This window comes from Mobula hypostoma, chromosome 5, assembly GCF_963921235.1.
Source record: "Mobula hypostoma chromosome 5, sMobHyp1.1, whole genome shotgun sequence".
Taxonomy (NCBI): Eukaryota; Metazoa; Chordata; class Chondrichthyes; order Myliobatiformes; family Myliobatidae; genus Mobula; species Mobula hypostoma.
In genome coordinates this window covers 105268629-105289407 of record NC_086101.1, presented here as the reverse complement: position 1 = coordinate 105289407, position 20779 = coordinate 105268629, and the positions used below count along the sequence as shown (strand labels likewise).

General features: G+C 43.3%; 1 protein-coding gene across 4 annotated transcripts in view; it reads left to right on the top strand.

The window, feature by feature from the left end:
• Positions 1-20779, top strand: part of acadvl (acyl-CoA dehydrogenase very long chain) — a 130804-nt gene that overhangs the window by 40149 nt on the left and 69876 nt on the right. For 3 of the 4 annotated variants that reach the window (XM_063048697.1, XM_063048695.1, XM_063048699.1), the window contains 3 exons: positions 3264-3393; positions 7793-7918; positions 13305-13503. In XM_063048697.1, the coding sequence (XP_062904767.1) occupies positions 3264-3393; positions 7793-7918; positions 13305-13503 (455 nt within the window). The remainder of the gene's footprint in view (positions 1-3263; positions 3394-7792; positions 7919-13304; positions 13504-20779) is intronic. The other variant, XM_063048698.1, reaches the window with a different exon arrangement.

Sequence of the window (20779 nt, the reverse complement as noted above, 5' to 3'; positions counted from 1 at the left end):
TTTCTCCTTACCTTGTCATTATGTCCTGTTGTTCCTCTCTCCAGTGAAAACATCCCAACATCTACGCCTTGGGATCTCATATGTTTGCATGGTCACTCTTCATACTTCTGAACACTAAGGAAGACGTCCAAATTATTTAGCCTGTCTTGGTAGGACAGCCCCCTCATCCTAGGAATTACCCTGTTGACTCCCTCCAGTGTTGGTCTTTTTTTACGTACAGGGACCAAAACTGTGCCCAGTACTGCAAATGTAGCCTCACCAACATGATGTACAACTGGAATAAAATCACCCTATTTCCAAACTCCCATCTCTTTATAACAAAAGTACCAAAATGCCCTTTGTTTTAACTATTTGTTGGACCTGGCTGTTAAATTTTATGATTCACATACTAGTACACCTATAACCCTTCAACTTCACTCACGTTCAGTCACTCTCCACTTCGACAGTAATCTGCCTTTTACTTCTCATATCAAAGTGCATGACCTGCCAGTTGCCCACATTAAATGATGAGGCCACACTCGGACTGGAGGAGAATCGGCTCGTATTCCATCCTGGTAGCCTCCAATCTGATGGCATGAATATAGATTTCTCAGACTTCCAGTAATTGTTCCTCACCTTCACCATTCTCCATTCCCATTTCCTTTTCTCACCTTATCTACTTACCTGCCCATCACCTCCCTCTGGTGCTCGTCCTCCTTCCCTTTTTTCCCCATGATTTTCTGTCCTTTCCTGTCAGATTTCCCCCTTCTTCAGCCCTTTATCTCTTTCACCAATCAACTTCCCAGATCTTTACTTCACCCCTCCCCTTCTCCCAGTTTCTCCTATTGCCTGCCATTTTGTATTTCTTCCTCTCCTCCCCTCCGCCACATTCTTATTCTGACTTCTCCTCTTCCTTTCCAGTCATGCTGAAGGGTCTTGGCCTCAACTATATACTCTTCCTGGCCCACTGAGTTCCTCCAGCATTTTCTGTGTGTTCCCCTCTATCAAACCTCCCTGTTACATCCTCAAAGAACTTGAGCAAGTTTGTGAAAGGTGATTCCATAAAACTATGTTGACTGGGTATAATTATGTTCACCTGTCTTAAATGATTAGCCATTTCCTCTTTAATTATTAACATGGGGATCTTGCCAAGAATAGCCATTAAACTACATGACCTGTCGTTCTCTGCCTTTTTCCTTTTTGAACAGAGGAGTTACATTGGCTGTTGTCAATCCATGCCTTCCTGGCATTTTGCAGATTATAAAAAATTTAAAACAATGGTCTGTTGTCCCTGCAACAACTTTCTCTAAAATCCTAATATGCAGTCCGTCAGCTCCTGATGACTTGTCCACCTTTATGCATTACTTATTAGTCATTTTATATTTCTCATTGTATCTTTTAGCAACTTTTTTATGTATTGCATTGTACTGCTGTCGCAGAACAACAAATTTCATGTCAGTCATAATAAATGTAATTCTGAACCCCCTGAGTTGCTCTAATACTTTATCCTTCCTAATTGAGGTTTTGTATGTTCTCAAAGGTTCATTTATTATCTAAGTATGTATGCCATGTACAACTCTGAGATTTGTCTTCTCCAGATAGCCATGAAACAAAGAAAAACATGTGAGTCTGTACAAAGAGAAACAGCAAATCCACCCCCACAACAGAAAGGAACACAAGATTATCAACCCCACACATCCCTCCCCCACACAAAATGCAACTAAAACATTGACCCCAAACCCTACATAAAAAAAAAGAAAGAACAGGCAAAAACACAGAATATAAAAACTGTAAGACTGAAAAAGTCCGTAGTCCAAATCCACAAACATAGATACAGCGATAAAACACAGGCTGCTACTCTGGCAGATCAAAAGGCAGTTGGTGCTGTGTCCATGTTCTACCATGTTATTTGAAATTACCCTGTCTGATATTGTAGAGATTTTAATTAGTAATATATTCTGCTGTTGAAAAGTATTTATTCAACATATTTACTGTTATTAATTCACCAGCCTCATTCACAGGAGGTCCTATTTGCCTTTGCTACCTTGTTGCTATTTGTATATCCATAGTCTTTTACTGTTCGTTTTTGTACTATATGCTAGTTTTCTCTCAAAATTTATCTTCTCACTTCTTTCCAATTTAACATTAGCCTTGACCTCTTCTGTTAACTATAAATTGTGCCTCTTTCTCGTGAAATCCCTTCATCTGATGGGGATAAACTCTTTCTGAGTATTGTAGGCTACCTGCTGTGTGAACATCTGCCACTATGCCTCTACTGATCTGACCCTTGGTTCGTTTACGCAGCCCACCTTGGACAGCTCCTCCCTCAATGCATTAAATTTTGTCCCCTTTTAAGCTGAAACCACTGGTTATGGATGTATGGTGTTCACCCTCAAAATCCACTTGGAATTCTATCATAAAATGCTTACTTCTCCCTTAAACCTCAAGATTCCTCATTAATACTTCTTAATTATACAGGACCAAATCTAAAAAGCCCACTCCTACATAGGCTGGGCAATGAACTTGCCTAAAAAGAGATTCCTGATGCATTCCTTAAATTCTTCTATGATAACCTTGCTAAGAAATTAAAATTTCTTGTGATAGTTGCAGTTTCTATCAAGCAAGCCCTTGCTATTTCCCCATTGACACTCTTACCGATTGAAGAGCTACTTAGACCCCTCCCACCCTTGTTTTCCTTTCCCTGATATTCATGATATTAATCCAACAGTCAAAAGAGGATATGCTTGTGTTCATCCAAAAACATCTAGGGTTGGATGTGAATCAGGGTCCAGGTATAAGGAATTTTGCTATATCCAACCCATACTGTCCTTGCCCTGAAATGTGTGATGCAACAGTGTAGAGAGAGCTTCACTCTGTGTCTGACCCCAGGTGTGTGTGATGGGACGTTATCTGTCCCTGCCCTGGGAAAGTTCGCCCTCTACAGGACTGTACTCGGGGAATGCTGCATGGTTGGATGTGCTGTCTTTTGAATGCACTGTTAAACCAAGGCCCTTTCTGCCTAATGGGATGGTGTTATAAAAATTCCAAGATTATTTTTTTCAAGAGTAACAGGATTATATTTTTTCTGCTGTGCTAGAGTCAGCATTTAGCACTGAGCCAGTGTCACCAACATTCTCGTGATGTTAATTCTGGGACCTGACTATGCACAGATTGCCTGTATGATTTCCTACATTGCTCCAAAGAGTGTCTGTTAGCAGTGAAATATTTTGGGACATCATGCAGTAATGCAAGGTGTTATATAAATGCAAGTAATTTGTGTCCAGGTGAAACTATTGCTGCCTTCTGTCTTACGGAACCAGCGAGTGGGTCCGACGCAGCGTCCATCAAGACCACTGCTATCAAAAGTGATTGTGGAAAGTACTACACCCTGAATGGGGGCAAAATCTGGATCAGGTACTGGGGTCTGGCCGGTGGTGGGTGTGGCACTCTCTATGCGTGGGTGTGTGTATGGGGTTGAGTAGGATCCGGGATCAGCCATGATGAAACAGTGAAGCAGACTCAATGGGCTGAATGGCCTAATTCTGCTCCTATGTCTTATGGGTGGAAGAGGCAGGCTCTGTCTCACAAACAGCAGTTCCATTTCATGTCTGGATTCACTGCTCAGGCTTTCCAGTGTCTTAAAAGATATGGTAGGAAGTGCAACACACAAAAAATTCTGGAAGAACTCAGCAAGCCAGGCAGCATCTGTGGAGGGGAAAAGTACGGTCGACGTTTCAGGCTGCTGAAGGGTGTTGCTCAGATTTCCAGCATTTTCTTTTGTTTGTGATGGGAAGTGCAAATGAGATTAAGGTACATGTTTCCAGTGCAACATCATGAGGGGTGTTGATTGTCTGTCATTTCCCACGATAGTGTTTGTCTGTGCAGCTCATCAATTGTGCATTGTGAGGTGGTTCTGCAGTCAGATTCTGTAAAGGCATGAATGTTGACAGTAAGGACAGGTAAACCATCCAGCATGGTTGGAGCTACTGATGTGGCCATTTTTCTCCTCTTTCGAGCAGCGACTAGATCTGCATGGCGACTATTCTTGGAGTTGTTGGAGGCTATTATTACCAGGACATGCCATCCATTCCCGAGCACTCCACTCGAGCTGCTCAGGTGCAATGTCAGCATGTGCAAGGTTGGCATTTACTCAGTCCTGTAACCTCTTACGAAGTCACCCCTTGTCTTTTCTTCCTTGCGACAGGTTGCCAGATAGCAATTGTTTGAGTACTCTGAAGTCCTCCATGCACCTAAGCTACACTGTCCAGCAAAGCTGAGCTTGCAGGATCATTGCTTCTATGCTTGTGCTCTCTGCTCTTTCAAGGACTTCTAGGTTGGTGACACGGTCCTGCCAACGGATCCCCAAGATTGATCACAGGCTACGTGTATGGAAGGGTTCCAGCATTTTAAGGTTCCTTCTGTATATGGTCCAGGTTGCACAGTCGTATAATGGACTGCCAAGGATGACTGTACACCTTGAGTTTCGTGGCTTTTCAGATGTTATGTTGGTTCATCACACATGAACGTAAGCACCTGGGGGCTTGGCTGGCCTCACAAATCCTGGCACTGATTTCTTTATCTAGGGAGCCATCACTAGAAAAAACACTTCTGAAGTATTTGAATTCCTCCACTGTTCTGAGTACCTTCGATACATATGGATGGGGCAGGGGCAGTAGACATTGGACTGGGTTGGGACAGGACTTCAGTCCTTTGTAAGCTGATGGTGAAGCTGAACAGACTAGTGGCTTCTGCAAATCTATTGACACGCAGCTAAAGATAGGCTTCTGTGTAGGCCATAAGGGTACAATCATCAGCATATAGGGCTTCTCGAATGAGATTACTGATTGTTTTTGAATGGGCCCTCAAGCGACCCAAGTCAAAAAGTGATCAGTCCATCCCATACTCCATGTATGTCCCACATTATACACTGCTAAATGTGTGGTATAGTACGAACATGAGGAACAGATTAAACAGTACTGGCGCCAGTACGCATCCTTGCTTCACACCATTCGAAATACTGAATGACATCGAAGTCTCCCCATTTGACAGAGCAAGTCGACTCATTTCATGGTGGAAGAAGTAGGTGAGATTGATGAAACTGCATGGGCACCCAAATCTTGACAGCACTTGCCACAGGAACTCCCCATCGACCATATCAAAGGCTTTGGTTAGATCCACAAAGACGGCAAGTAGTTGCAAATTCTGTTCAGTACGCTCTTCTTGAATCTGATGAATGGTGAAAACCATGTCAATAGTACTATGACCTGGTTGAAAGCCACATTGTGCCTCAGGGAGGTTTGCCTCTGATATGTTGGCGATCAAGCAGTTGAGGATAATGCAAGTTAAGGTTCTCCCCGCCAGACAGGAGAGAGATGCCCTGGAAGTTGCCGCAGTGAGCCCTTGAACAGTGGAACAATTATGGCATCCCTAAAGTCCTCAGGCATATCTTGAGGGGTACAGATTGAGTAAACGCAAGCAGGTCTTTGCCACTGAGGTTGGTTGAGACTAGAATTAGAGATCATGGGTTAAGGATGAAAGGTGAAATGTTTAAGGAGAACTTGAGGGGGAACTTCTTCACTCAAATGGTGGTGAGAATGTGGAACAAGATGCCAGTGGAAGTGGTGGATGTGGGTTTGATTTCAACACTTAAGAGAAGTTTGGGTAGGTACATGGATGGGAGGGGTATGGAGGGCAATGGTCCAGGTGCAGGTTGATAGGACTAAACAGAATATCAGTTCCACATGGACTAGATGGGCCAAAGGGCCTGTTTCTCTGCTGCAGTGTTTTATGATTCTGTGACCCTGCACAGCAAGGAAGGCTCGAGGTGCTGTGAGGTAGATAGATAGATATACTTTATTGATCCCGAGGGAAATTGGGTTTCTGGTGAACAGTATTTCCTCTATTTAGTGAATCAGTGGGTAGAGTGGACGCTGCAGTTGTGAGGTGAGAGAGCAACATTGGCACCAGGGTGGTATCTTGCAGCTTGTCCTCATAGTTATAACTATGTGTTATATGAGTCCTAGGGTGGTACTGCACAGAAATGGCCCGTTAAGTCCATCGCATCATGCCAATTATTTTGCCCATCTGCTTTAATTTCATTTACTCATTTTCACACTCTCACCACCCTCTGAGTGAAGAAGTTCCCCCACAGGTTCCCCTTAAAAGTTTCACCTTTCACCCTTAACCCATGACATTTAGTTCTAATCAGTGGAAAAAAGCCTACTTAGATTTACTCTATATACCCCATACCTGCATCAAATCTCTCCTGATTCTCCTACGCTCCAGGGAATAAAGTCCTAAACTATTCAAACTTTCCCAATAACTTGGGTCCTCAAGAATCAGCAACATCCTTGTAAATTTTTTCTGTACTCTTTCAATCTCATTGATATCTTTCCTGTAGGTGGGTGACCAGATGTGCACAATATACTCCAAATTTAACCTCACCAAAGTTCATACAACTTCAACATAACATCTGAACATCGAAACACAAGAGATTCAACAGACACAGGAAGTTGAGATCAATGCACAAAAAATGCTGGAAGAAATCAGCAGGTCAGGCAAAATCCATGAAGGGAAGTAAACAGTCAACATTTCAACCAAGACCCTTCATCAGGACAGGTCTCAATACTCTGATTTGTGAAGGCCAATGTGCCAAAGGTTACCTGTCTATCTGTGATGCCACTTTCAAGGAATTATGGATCTGTATTCCCAGAAGCCTGTGTACCACCATACTCCTCGGTACCCTACTGTTCACTTGTGTCAGTGTATTATACACAGCCTCCACAGTTCAGTCCATTGACCAACCACTGTGGAATGAGCTCCAGAGGACAACACATAGCAATGACTATACAGCACACTTGAGGGGATTGAGGAAGCAGAGGCCTTCAAAGTTCAAAGTAAATTTATTATCAAAGTATGTCTATACGACCTTGAGATTCATTTTCTTGCAGATATTCATAGTAGAACAAAGAAATACAATAGAGTCAATGAAAAGTTACTAGCAAACAGCCAATATGCAAAAAAAGACTAACTCTGGAAAATAGATAAATACGTGCATACATAAATACTACTACTGAGAGCGTTAGTTATAGAGTTCATGAAAGTGAGTCCATAGGTTGTGGAACCTGTTCAGAATTGAGGTGAGTGAAGTTATCCACACTGGTTCAGGAGCCTGATGGTTGAAGGGCTCAACCACTGCATGATGGGGAAGGGAAATTGGTGGATTACAGTCAAGTGGGAAAGAAGGAGAAACGGGAAACCTGGATTGAAGGGGGAGAAAAAAACAAAATGTATGAAAATAATGGTATTTGCATTTAAATTCTGTGAAGAAATTTCTCAGCAGAATGTAGAGCCTGTAGGCACGCGGTTGAACAGTTTGCATTGTTCTTGTTGCAGACTGGCTGGCGTTAATTTAATTACTGCATTGTCACTTGGCAACGTTCAGCTTCCTGGTGGTGAATTTAATTGGCAGTTAGTGCACACTATGAGTACCATTCACGGAGCTAACAGAGGGTGTGTGTGGTGTACTGCAGGTGGACCTGCACCTTCTGTCTCTGTGTAATTCATAGCCACTGTCTTACTTTTTACTTGCTGAGAGATTTCTCTGTTAAATTAGAATGTGTGTAGTGACCTATTGACACTGCATTAACAGGGGGGCATTGGCACTTGAATCTCTCCCAACGTGTTCTCTCGAGAGTGCTGTCAATAGATAAGGTACCCTATCCCTGAGTCTGTAGCTATTAAAGAACATTGGCTTAGCTCTGATCTGTGAGAGTGAGCAACATACTGTAACCAGGTCTGTCTATTCTGGCAGTAATGGTGGGCTGGCCGATATCTTCACCGTCTTTGCAAAGGTACCCATGCAAAATGAGAGGAGCGGCGAAGTGAAGGACAGAATCACCACATTCATTGTGGAGAGGGGTTTTGGCGGTGTGACCAGGTGGGTACATGTTCGTGTTCATTGTGGAGAGGGTTTCAGTAGTGTAACCAGGTGGGTCCACGTTCACGATCATTGTGGAGAGGAGTTTAGATGGGGTGACAAGGTGGGTCCACGTTTGCGATCATTGTGGAGAGGTGTCTCGGCGGTGTCACCAGTTGGGTACACATTCATGGTGATTGTGGAGAGGGGTTTTGGCAACGTGACCAGGTGGGTACACGTTCACTATCATTGTGGAGAGGGGTTTCAGTAATGTGACCAGTTGGGTACACGTTCACGATCATTATGGAGAGGGTTTCAATGGTGTGACTAGGTGAGCATTCATGAGCATTCATTATAAGGATACATTTTGATGTAATACCATGTGTTCCTCTGGTCTTGGAGCTCCCCTCTGAAGTTCTAGTCCCAGAGTACTGCAGCACAGTAATAGTTCTTTCAACCCATTTAGTCTGTGCTAAACTGTCATTCTGCATCATCCAATTGACCATAAACCCTCCGTGCTCCTTTCATCCACGTACCTGTCCAGACCTCTTTTAAATGTATCACTTCTATCACTTCTTCTGGCAGCTCGATTCACACTCGCATCACCCTCTGAGTGGAGAGGTTTCCCCTTGCGTTCCCTTTAAGTATTTGATCTTTCAACCTTAGTCTATGACCTCTAGTTCTAACCTGACCCAGCCTCAGTGGAAAAGGCCTGCTTCCAGTTACCTTATCTAATTCCCTCCGAATTTTGATTAAGTGCTTCCATCAAATCTCCTCTCGTTCTCCTGCGCTCCTAACCTATTAAACCTGTCCTTATAACTCAGGTCTTCAAGTCCCAGCAACGTCCTCGTAAATCATGTGGATTCCCTTTGTAATTTCTGTCAAGTGTGAATCCCGACCCTGTCAGCCCAGTGCCCTCTTCTGCTGTAGTGCAGGGCTAGAATCAGCTGTCTCGGTGCCCAGATTACATTCTCAGAGCACAGAGTATATCATGAATGCAGCATCTTCTGACCCTGAAGTCTTCTCATTAGGGCGTGTGTGTGTGTGAAAGAGAAAGGAATGGGACGTGGCTTACTGCTGTTGTTTTGTTGCTTGGTATATTCTGTTTGGTTGTGTTTTGTGTTGTTCTGCTGAACTTTGATGCCAGAATGTGTGGCGACACTTGTGGGCTACCCCCAGGACATCCTTGAGTGTGTTTGTTGTTAACACAAATGGCACATTTCACTGCCTGTTTCCATGTACGTGTAATAAGGAAATAAATCTGAACAACAGTAGCAGCCACCTCTCAATGTAACTGCAAAAAAGCAATATATATCAGTATGCCAGCAGATGGCGATTTCCCCTTGCACTTAAGACCAAAGCTGGTTTTCATTGCAAGTGGCTAAAACTCCTTATTAAACCGAACATTAATCAACTCTTCTAAGTGAAGCAGAATCTGCACATTTATGTTACATTTTGAGAGGTTCACTTAACCTTTTTAATACCAGACCATCAGTGATAAATTCTGCTTCCATGCCCCAAATTCTGTTTAGTCATAAAAATTCAAATCAACAAGATAAATACATTTTGAGAGTTCATTTCATCTTAAAGTTCAAAGTAAATTTCATTCTCAGAATACATAGATGTCACCGCATACAATCCTGAGATTAAATTTCTTGCGGGCATACTCAACAGATCTGTAGAATAGTAACTGTAAAAAGGATCAATGAAAGACTAAGAGCGTGGAAGACAAACTGTGCAAATACAAATTTAAATAAATAGCAATAAATAACAAGAGCATGAAATAATAAGATAAAGAGTCCTTAAAGTGAAATCATTTCTTGTGGGGAATATCTCAATAGATAAGTGTAGTTATCCTCTTTTGTTCCAGAGCCTGATGGCTGAGGGGTAATAACTGTTCTTGAACCTGGTGGTGCAAGTCCTGAGGCTCATTTCGTAGCAGAGAATGTATACAATATACAAACTGAAATTCTTGTTCTTTGCAGACATCCATTAACACAGAAGAGTTCCCCCAAAAATAAGTGACAGTAAAAAAAAAGAACTCAGGAACCCCCCTACTCACTCCCTCCCACACACAAGCAATGGCAAAGCATCCACGTTCCCCCACTTACTGCAGCAAAACAGCATCCCCCCACCAAGCAAGCAATAGGAAAGCCAACAAGAGAAATGATCTGCAATACAAAAAAAAATAAATATTCACCCAACAATTCAACATACCAGAGGTGCGCACTCCCTCCCTCACCCCTTTTCTCTCTCTCTCTCTCTCTCTCTCTCTCTCTCACTCACTCACTCACACACACACAGACACACACACACACACACACACGTCACTTAGCAACGGGAGATAAAATCCCGCCAACGAGATAGAGAGAGTGCGATTTCCTGAGTACAGAGTCTCTGACAGTTGATTTGTTGTTCCTGATGTTCCATGTTCTCCTGCAATGCTTCACTTAACTTTGAATCGGCTCATCCCCAAGGCTGCAAAGTCTTGGAACCCTGAAGGCGCTCTTGTCTTCTCGGCTGCGTCCTTGGGTTAACAAGAAATAGCCAGTCGGTGAGCCACATGAACAGGTCCCATTGCTATAAAGAACTAAAGTTTGAATGTAGCTCGAGATCAGGATCTATGACAGAACGTCATCCACCTTGAAAAGAAATAAGAGAAATATTAAGTGAGCCAGTGAGTGGACCTGAGGTTTTTATGACAATTCATTTGTTTAAACATGGCAATATAGTGGTTAGCATTATGCTTTGCAGTACCAACTGTTAAGATTGAGGTTCGATTTCCACTGCTGTTTGTACGTTCTTTCCTGCAACCATGTGAGTTTCCTCTGGCTGCTGTGGTTTCCTCCCACGTTCCAAAGATGTACAGTTTAGGGTTAGTAAGGGTTAGGCTTGCTATGTTGGTGCCAGAAGCATGGCGACCCAGGGCTGCCAGCAGCACATCCTTGATGCAAATGATGCATTTCAGTGTATGTTCTGATGTGATGCACTAATTAAAGCAGATCTTTATCTTTTAACCTTTAGGACATAGAACAGTATCACAACGATGTGCTGAACTAATTAAACTAGTCTAAATAATCCATTCTGTCTGCACATTGTCCATACCCTTCCATTTATGTTGCTCTAAAATGCCTCTAGCCCAAGCAACTCATTCCAGGTACCTACCACTGTGAAACCAACTTGCCCCACACATCTCCTCTGACCTTCACAGTGATCTTCACTGATGTGAACTTCTTATTCTAGAATGCAGTTAAATTTGCAGGCTACTGTGCTGGACCATCCTCCGCAGACACTAACCAAAATGCTGCAGGGGTGTGGGTGAAATATTGTCTCCCCCCCCCGCCGAACTGGTTGGGGAAAAACCAACCAGTTACAGGCCCCCAAGGACCAGCTGTGGTTTAATACAGAACTACTTGAAATTGATATCTTGTTCCCAAAGATCAGAGAGAGGATAGTGTCCTTGGTTCATGCCCTGGAGGGTATAATCAGGTATTCTATCCCCATCACAGCTTGTCTACAATTCACTGCACAGGATGGATTTCCATCTCCCCATGGGATTCTGAGATAAAAGTTTGTGCACTTTCCCCCTCCCAGTGGTACACATTGTTAATCAGTTTATTGTAAATTACAGTTTCAGGTCTCTTCCCTCCACTGATCTTCAGCTTGATTAATATGAGAAAATCTGCAGATGGTTTGCTGAAAAATGCAAGCAACACACACAATCCATCAGTAGGCTGGGCAGCATCTATGGAAAAAAGTAAACAGTCAACATCCCGGGTCAAGACTCTTCATCAGGACCAGTAGTTTGTGTGTGTTGCTTCAGCCGGATTATTTCACTTCACTTACAGGGTGACTATCCCTGGTAAAGGCAGCACTTACCACCCTCAAGAATGTAGAGTTATGTATTCCTCTTATTCTCACCTGTACGTCAGCCTATGATCCGGAGTCTGCTCTGTGCTCTGAGTGTCAGCAGCATCCTGACCAAGTCTGACATTCCAGGCCATCAGTGGCTCTTTACATGGGAATGATATCCAGAAATAGGAACCCTTCAACCTTGTACCAGTACTGTGAGTGAGCACCCTAAAAAAACCCCTCTCTTGCTTCGTCCCCACAACCCAGCACATTTCCTCATTCTGCATTTCCCAGTTATGTCCACAAGCTCCTGTTCAATCTGCTTCCACTGTCTGCTTAGCTCGCACATTTCTGATCACAACCAATCACTGCAGAACAGCGGTACGATAGCATAGCAACTCGTGTACTGCTTTAGTGATCAACACACAGGGAGAGATGGTGACATGTGAACCAGGGGATTCAGGCCTTTGAGTCTCGAAAGTTGGTTGTCCTGCTGAGTGAACACGCACACCATGCTTGTTCTCAGTGTCAGCAGTGAGGAGTTAGGGGCAGCACAGCAAACACCAGCATCCCGGGTTCAAGTCTTGCCGCTGCCACATTCTCTTCGTGACCATGTGGGTTTCCTCCGGATGCTCTGGTTTCCTCCCTCATTCCAAAGACATATGGGTTAGTGAGTTGTGAGGCACTGGAATGATGGCACCAATTGCAGACTGCCCCTAGCACATCCTTGGACTGTTTGTTGTTGATGCAAGCAACACTTTTCACTGTATTGATGTATATGTAACAGATAGAGCTAATTTTTAATGTCCTTACCAAGCTTTCCTGATTCCCATTGCTTCTATGAAACCTCCCTGAATCTGCTGTGAGGGGAAAGCCCCAGATCTCCAATCTATCCATAGAACTGAAGCTACTCCTCCCTGGCATAGTTATAGTTGATGACCACCCTTGATAAAGTATAGTAGCTGAGCCTGCACATGGTTCCCCAGGTGGCAATAGAGAATGGAGAAGGATTTAGGCTGCTCTGCCTATGTGCATCACCAGTCTCTTACTGAGAGATGCACACAAAATTCTGGAGGAACTCAGCAGGCCAGGTTGTATCTATGGAAAAGAGTAAACAGTCAATGTTTTGGGCTGAGAAAAAAAATGAGGTTAGAGCAAGAAGGTGGGGCGGGGGGGGAGGAATAAGTACAGGGTGATAGGTGAAACAGGGAGAGGGGAAGTAAACAGCTGGGAAATTGATTAGTGAAAGGGCTGTAGAAGGAGGAATCTGATAGAGGGTAGAAGACCATGGAAGAAAGGAAAGCGGGGAGGAATACCGGAGGAAGGTTGTGGGCAGGTAAGGAGAAGGTGAGAGAGGGGAATGGGGACTGGTGAAGGAAACTGTGGAGGAGTGGGGGGCAATTACCGGAAGTTTAAGAAATCAATGTTCATGCCATCAGATTGGAGGATACCAGATGGAATACAAGTTGTTGCTCCTCCAGCCTGAGTGTGGCCTCATCGGGGCAGTGGAGGAGGCCAGGGACTTAGAGATTGTTTTTTTGCACCTATCTTTCAGTGGCCCTCCAGAGAAGAAGATGGGGATTAAAGCATCAAACACAGCAGAGGTCCACTTTGACAATGTGAAGGTGCCCGTTGAGAATGTCCTGGGCGAGGTTGGTGGTGGGTTCAAGGTGGCAATGAACATCTTGAATAATGGGCGATTCGGCATGGCAGCTGCCCTCTCTGGAACGATGAAAGGAGTCATTAGCCGGGCTGTAAGTGTTCTCGATCCTGTTTGCTCAGTGACTGCTAATGGACTATTGGTCATATTAAATAAGTTCTTTTTGAATTATGGTGGACATGAAGCCCGCTTAATGGGGGATCAGCTCCCTACCGTTTCCTAGCGGTTACACAAAACAGTGAGCTTAACGAAGAGGCTTGCTTGCAGCTATGAGTTAACAAGTGCACTCCATTGTTTTTAAGGTTTTAGACCATGAGATTATCAGATACAGGAGCAGAATTAGGCCATTTGGCCCATCGAGTCTGCTCCACCATTTCATCATGGCTGATCTATTTCCCTCCTAGCCCCAATCTCTTGCCTTCTCCACATATGTCCACGTGCCCTGATCAATCAAGAATCTAAAAGCTTTTGCCTCAAATATACCCAATGATCTGGCTTCCTCAGCTGTCTGCAGCAATGAATTCTACAGATTCAGCACTCTCTGGCTAAAGGTATTCCTCCTCATCTCCATTCAAAGAGGATGCCCCTCTATTCTGAGACTGTCCCCTGGTCTTAGACTTGCCCATCAGAAACATCCTCTCCACTTCCACTCTACCAAAGCCTTTCACCATTTGATAGGTTTGAATGAGGTCACCCCTCATTCTTCTGAATTCTAGTGAATTCAGGCTGAGGACCATCAAGCACTCTTCATATAACAAGCCATTCAATCCTGAAATCATTTTCATGACCCTCCTTTGAACCCTCTCTAATGTCAGCACATCCTTTCTAAGGGGCCCAAAACTACTCACAATACTCCCAAGTGAGGCCTCACCACTGTTTTATAAAGCCACAACATTACATCACGCAAACACGAGGAAATCTGCAGATGCTGGAAATTCAAGCAACACACACAAAAAATGTTGGTGAACGCAGCAGGCCAGGCAGCATCTATAGGAAGAGGTACAGTCGACGTTTCGGGCCAAGACCCTCTGTCAGGACTAACTGAAAGAAGAGAGAGTAAGAGATTTGAGAGTGGGAGGGGGAGATCCAAAATGATAGGAGAAGACAGGAGGGGGAGGGATGGAGCTAAGAGCTGGAAAGTTGATTGGCAAAAGGGATACGAGCTGGAGAAGGGAGACATTATATCCTTGCTTTTATATTCTTATCCTCTTGAAATGAATGCTAACATCCTCACCACAGACTCGACCTGCAAGTTAACTTTTAGAGAATCCCTTTTGTGCCTCAGATTTTTGAATTTTCTCTCCATTTAGAAAATAATCTACCCTTTTATTTCTTCTACCAAAGTGCATGACCATACACTTCCCGACACTGTATTCCATCTGCCATTTCTTTGCCCATTCTCCTAATCTCTGTCCTTCTGTAGCCTCTCTACTCTCAAAACTACCTAGCATTTTCTAATATTTTTGATTTCATTTTCTAACAATGTTGATATTAGTTTTTAAAACCTGATTTTTTCCAACAGTAATTGTGATATTTGATATTTGATATTTGAAAATATCAAGAGTTTAATAGCTTTTAGCAGAAGATGCTAGAATCTGGAACAACATGCAAATTGCTGGAGGAACTCAACAGGTTGGACAGCATCTGTGGGAGATGTAGATGTTTCGGGTCAAAACTGCGTAAGGTCTAAGAGTGATGAGGTAGGTGTGGCTGTATTAGCAGATCTTAGTAAGAACAAGACCTGCCTGTATTCTTCCATCCTCCTCAGTCAGATTCAGATTCCACTGTATTTGTCACATGTACATGGAAATACACAGTGACATGTGTCATTTGTGTCAACAACCAACACACCCAAGGATGTGCTGGGGCAGCCTGCAAATTTGTCACATTTCGGCACCAACATAGCATGCCCACAGTGTTCAGTAGAACAACACTGAATACAGCAAAGCAGAACATACCAAGCAACAACAGCAAAACAGAACATACCAAGCAACAACAGCAAAACAAGGCCTATTCCTCCCTCCTTCCCACCCACCTACACAGATACATGGTCCTCTCACCCCAGAACAGGCCATTTTCAGCCTCCAGCAGACTCATGGATTCCCAGACACTGGCCCCAGTGGACTCAGAGATTTTCAGATGTTGGCTCACCATCTCAGGATCCTGTCCAATTCACAGCTCCTCTATCCACACCAAGAACCTGGCCCCCAAAGCTGATTCCTGATGGTAAGGCCCCAAAGGCAAAAGCATCTGACATCAATAACTGCCTCACCTCCATAAATCCCTTTACAGCTGGTTGAGCCACATCTCTAGGTTGACTTTGGATAAACAGATCAAACACACAAGCTGCTAAAGAACACCGTGAGTCGAACAGCATCGGTAGAAGACATTGTCGACACTTTGTGTCAAAATCATGCATCAGGACTGACAATGGAGAGTCAAGATGGCCAGCATAGGGAGAAGCGGAATGGCAAGACAGGATTCTGAGATAGTGGACCAATATCTGGAAATCTCTGAGTCCACCAGGGGAGAAGGCAGGAGATTGGGACTGAGAGAGAAATAGATCAGCCATTATTGCCAGCATCTGCAGATTTTTCTCTTGTTCACTAAAAGAAAGGTGGCTTCTACTTTTTGTATGGTAAGCTCCCACAAACAGTAAAGACCATAGGAGCAGAATTAGGCCATTTGGCCCACCGGGTCTGCTCCACCATTCCATCATGGCTGATCCAATTTTCCTCTGGAGACCCAATCTCCTGCCTTCTCCCTGTATCCCTTCAGGGATCAAAAATCTATCAACCTCTGTCTTAAATATACATGAAGACTTGGTCTCCCCAGCTAACTGTGGCACAGAATTCCACAGATTCAGCACTCTCTGGCTAAAGAAATTCCTCCTCATCTCCATTCTAAAAGACACCCTCTATTCTGAGGCTGTATCCTCTGGTCTTAGACTCTCCCACCATAAGAAACATTCTCTCCGCATCCACTCTATCAAGGCCTTTCACCATTCAAAAGGTTTCAATGAAATCACCCCTCATTCTTGTGAATTCCAGTGAATACAGGCCCAGAGCCATCAGATGGTCTTCATATGACGAGCCATTCAATCCAGGAATCATTTTCGTGAACCTCTTTGAACCCTCTCCAGTTTTAACACATCCTTTCTAAGATAAGGGGTCCAAACCCGCTCACAATACTCCAAGTGAGGTCTCATCACTGCTTTATAATGTTTCAACATTACTTCCTTCTTTTTATATTCTAGTTTTCTTGAAATGAGTGCTAACATTGCATTTGCTTTCCTCACTACGGACTCAACCTCCAAATTAACCTGCACAAACACTTCCAAGTCTTTTGCACCTCAGATTTTTGGATTTTATCTCCATTTTGAAAATATTCAACCCTTTCATTTCTTCTACCAAAGTGGATGACCATATACTTTCCAACACTGTATTCCATCTGCCACTTCTTTGCCTATTCTCCTAATCTGACTAAGTCTGTCTGTAGCCTCTCTACTTCCTCAAAGCTATCCTTCCCTCCACCTATCTTCATATCATCTGCAAACTTTGCAACAAAGCCGTCATTTCCATCATTTCCATCATCCAAATCATTGACATATAACGTAAAAAGAATTGGTTCTAACACAGACCCCTGTGGAACACCACTAGTCACTGGCAGCCAGTCAGAAAATGCTCCCTTTATTCTCACTGTTTGCCTCCTGCCAATCAGCAGGACTTTATCCATCCTAGAATCTTTCCAGTAATACCATGGGGTTGTAGTTTGTTAAACAGCCTCATGTGTGATACCTTGTCAAAAGCCATCTGAAAATCCAAGTTCACAACATCAACCGGTTCTCCTTTGTCTATCCTGCTTGTTTCTTCAAAGAATTTCAACAGATTTGGCAGACAAGATTTTCTCTTGGGGAAACCATACTGACTACAAGCCTATTTGATCATCTGCCTCCAAGTACCTTGAGACCTCCATTATCTTCCCAACCACTGAGGTCAGAGTAACTTGCCTATAGTTTCCTTTGTTCTGCTTCTCTCTCTTTTAAACAGTGAAGTGACATTTGCAATTTCCCAGTCTTCTGGAATCATTCCAGAATCTAGTGACTCTTGAAAGATTATTTTTATTGCCTCCATGATCTCTTCAGCCACCTCTTTCAGATCTCTGTGGTGTACACCATCTGGTTCAGGTGACATTTCAGTCTCCCAAGAACCTTCCCTCTAGTTATGATAACTTCACACCACTTCATGCCCTCTGACACCTAGAACTTCCACCATACTGCTAATATCTTCCACAGTGAAGGCTGATGCAAAATACTTATTCAGTTGATTTGCTATTTTGTTGTCCCCCCATTACTACCTCTCCAGCATCATTTTCCAGTGGTCTGATATCCACTCTCGCCTTCTGGAAATCCAAGTATATGACATCCCCCCCATTCCCTTCTAGCCACTGCACTCATTATATCCTCAAAGAACTCCAGTAAGTTTGTCAAACAAGACCTGCCCTTTCTGAATCCATGCTGCGTCTGGCTAATGGAACCACTCCTTTCTAAATGTTTCGCGATTTCTTCCTTAATGACAGCTTCAAGCATTTTCCCAACTACGGATGTTAAGCTAACTGGCCTATAGTTGCCCGTCTTTTGCCTACATCCTTTTTTAAAAAGTGGCGTGACATTTGCTGTCTTCCAATCCGCCAGGACCTGCCCAGAGTCTGGAGAGTTTTGATAAATGATTACCAACGCATCTACTATAACCTCCGCCAATTCCCTCAGCACCCTGGGATGCATCCCATCTACCAGGGGACTCTAGTTTGCTCATCGCTATCTCTTTTAGTGACAGTGATTTTATCGAGGTCCTCACCTCCCATTTTGTCCATAACATCCTTCTTTGGGATATTAGATATAACCTCCATCATGAAGACCGACACAAAATAGTCGTTCAATGCCTCAACTATTTCCTTATCACCCAATATCAATTTCCCCTTTTCGTCTTCCAAGGGACCTGTGTTGACTTTAGCCACCCTCTTCCGCTTTATATACTTATAAAAACTTTTTCTATCTGTTTTTATATTTTGTGCTAATTTACTTTCATACTCTATCTTCCCTTTCCTTATTTCTTGTTTAGTTGTTCTTTGCTGCTTTTTAAAGTTTTCCCAATTCTCCAGTCTCCCACCACTCCTTCTGACTTTGTACACATGAGCTTTTAATTTGATACTATCTTTTATTTCCTTAGTTATCCACACTTACTGTCCTTACTTTTGATTGGAATATACTTTTGTTGAGCACTTTGAAAAATCTCTTTGAAATATTCCAATGTTCCTCAACTGTCCTAGCGAATAGCCTGTGCTCCCAATCCATATTAGCCAACTCCTCCCTCATCCCGATGTAGTCTCCCTTGTTCAATCATAATACACTAGTTTTAGATCTTAACTATTTCATCCTCCATCTGTATGCGAAATTCTTCTATGATCCCTGACTACAAGATCGTTAATCTTACCTGTCTCATTGCACAGGTCTAGATCTAAGATGGTATTTTCCCTTGTACGTTCACTGACATGCTGCTCAAGAAAGCCATCACTGATGCATTCTATGAAGTCCTCGTCAAGACTTCCTTGACCAACCTGATTCACCCAATCTATATTGAAGTTAAAACCCCCCATGACAACTGCCGTTCTGTTCTTACAAGCCTCAGTTATTTCTTGGTTAATTGGCTCTGCCACTGCAATAGTTTTATTAGGGGGACTATAGACAACACCCACCAGTGATTTTTTTTTTCCCTTTACCATTCCTAATCTCTACCCAGATGGACCCAACATTCTGCTCTGTAGGTCTTGTATCGTCTCTCACAATCGCCCTGATCTCATCCCTAATCAAGAGCGCCACCCCACCTCCTCTGACTTCCTGCCTATCTTGGATATTTAATTCCCAGTCATTTCCACCTTGCAACCGGGTTTTTGTAATGGCCACTAAATCATATGCCTTGGTACTGAACTGTGCCCCAAGTTCACTAACCTTGTTTCTAGTACTACGGGTATTTTAGATAAAGTGCCCTTATACTCATTGTCCTTTTAGAATCTAGTGACCTATGTGATTTTTGCTTTTTACTTTTATGCACTCTACTCTTACTTTTTTCTTCACTAACTCTAGCTTTGGTCTCTGCATCACTTCCCTCTTCTTTTCTGTGTGGGTTCCCGTCCCCCTGCCATATTAGTTTAAAACCTCCCCAACAGCACTAACAAACAATCTCCCCAGGATATTGATCCCGGCCCTGCCCAGATGTAGACTGTCCTGGTACTGGTCCCACCTCCCCCAGAAGCGGTTCCAATGCCCCAAGAATCTGAAACCCTCCCTCCTGCACCACTGCTCAAGCTACATATTCATTCTCACTAATTAAGTAGCTATCAAACTCTGCTTTAAATATACCCAATGACTTCATTTGTGGCAATAAATTCTTTAAATATACCCAATATTTATGGCAATAAATTCCACAAATTCATCACCCTCTGGTTAAAGAAATTCCTCCTCATCTCATTCTAAAGGGACATCCTTATATTCTAAAGCTGTGCCCTATAGTCCTAAGCTCCCCCCTTATTGGAAAGAACCTTTTTATGTCCACTGTATCTGGGCCTTCTTATATTCGATAAGTTTCAATGAGATTCCCCCATTGTTCTTCTAAACTCCAGTGAGTACAGGCCTAGAGCCATCAGACATTCCTCATATGTTAACCCTTTCATTCTCTGAAACTCCTCTGGTCCCTCTTCAATGTCAGCACATCCTTTCTTAGATGAGGGGTCCAAAACTGCTTATAGTACTCCAAACGCAGTCTGACTAAAGCCTTAGCATTATATTCAGTTTTTTGATATTTTAGTCCTCTTGAAATGAATGCTAACTTTGCATTTGCTTTCCTTACCACAAATTCAACCTGCAAGTTAAACTTTAGCGAATCCTGCATGAGGATTCACTAGTCCCTTTGCAGCTCAGATTTCTGAATTTGCTGTCCGTTTAGAAAATAGTGTATGCCAGTTCCGGTGATGTCATCGTTCAGAATGACAGCTTAAATCAACAGCTCCTCCGGAAAAACGCATATTTTGTCCCATTAATCCATCAAATATAAGATCTTTTGAAAATATCTGAATTGATAAGGAGGGCAAAAATGGGGAAAAAGAATGGAGATTTAAAAAAAGCATCACTGCGGAGCCTATGGAAGAGAGAGGGGCAGCACGTGACGACGAAGCTGACGCTGGGCCTCGTTCAGGCAAAGCGGCAAATATAAGGATTTTGAAAGAGATAAGGGAAGTCCAAAAAGATATAAAACAGCAACTCAATGATAGAGCTCGCCAATGTCAATCAGAAAATAGCGGTGGCAGAGACTCGA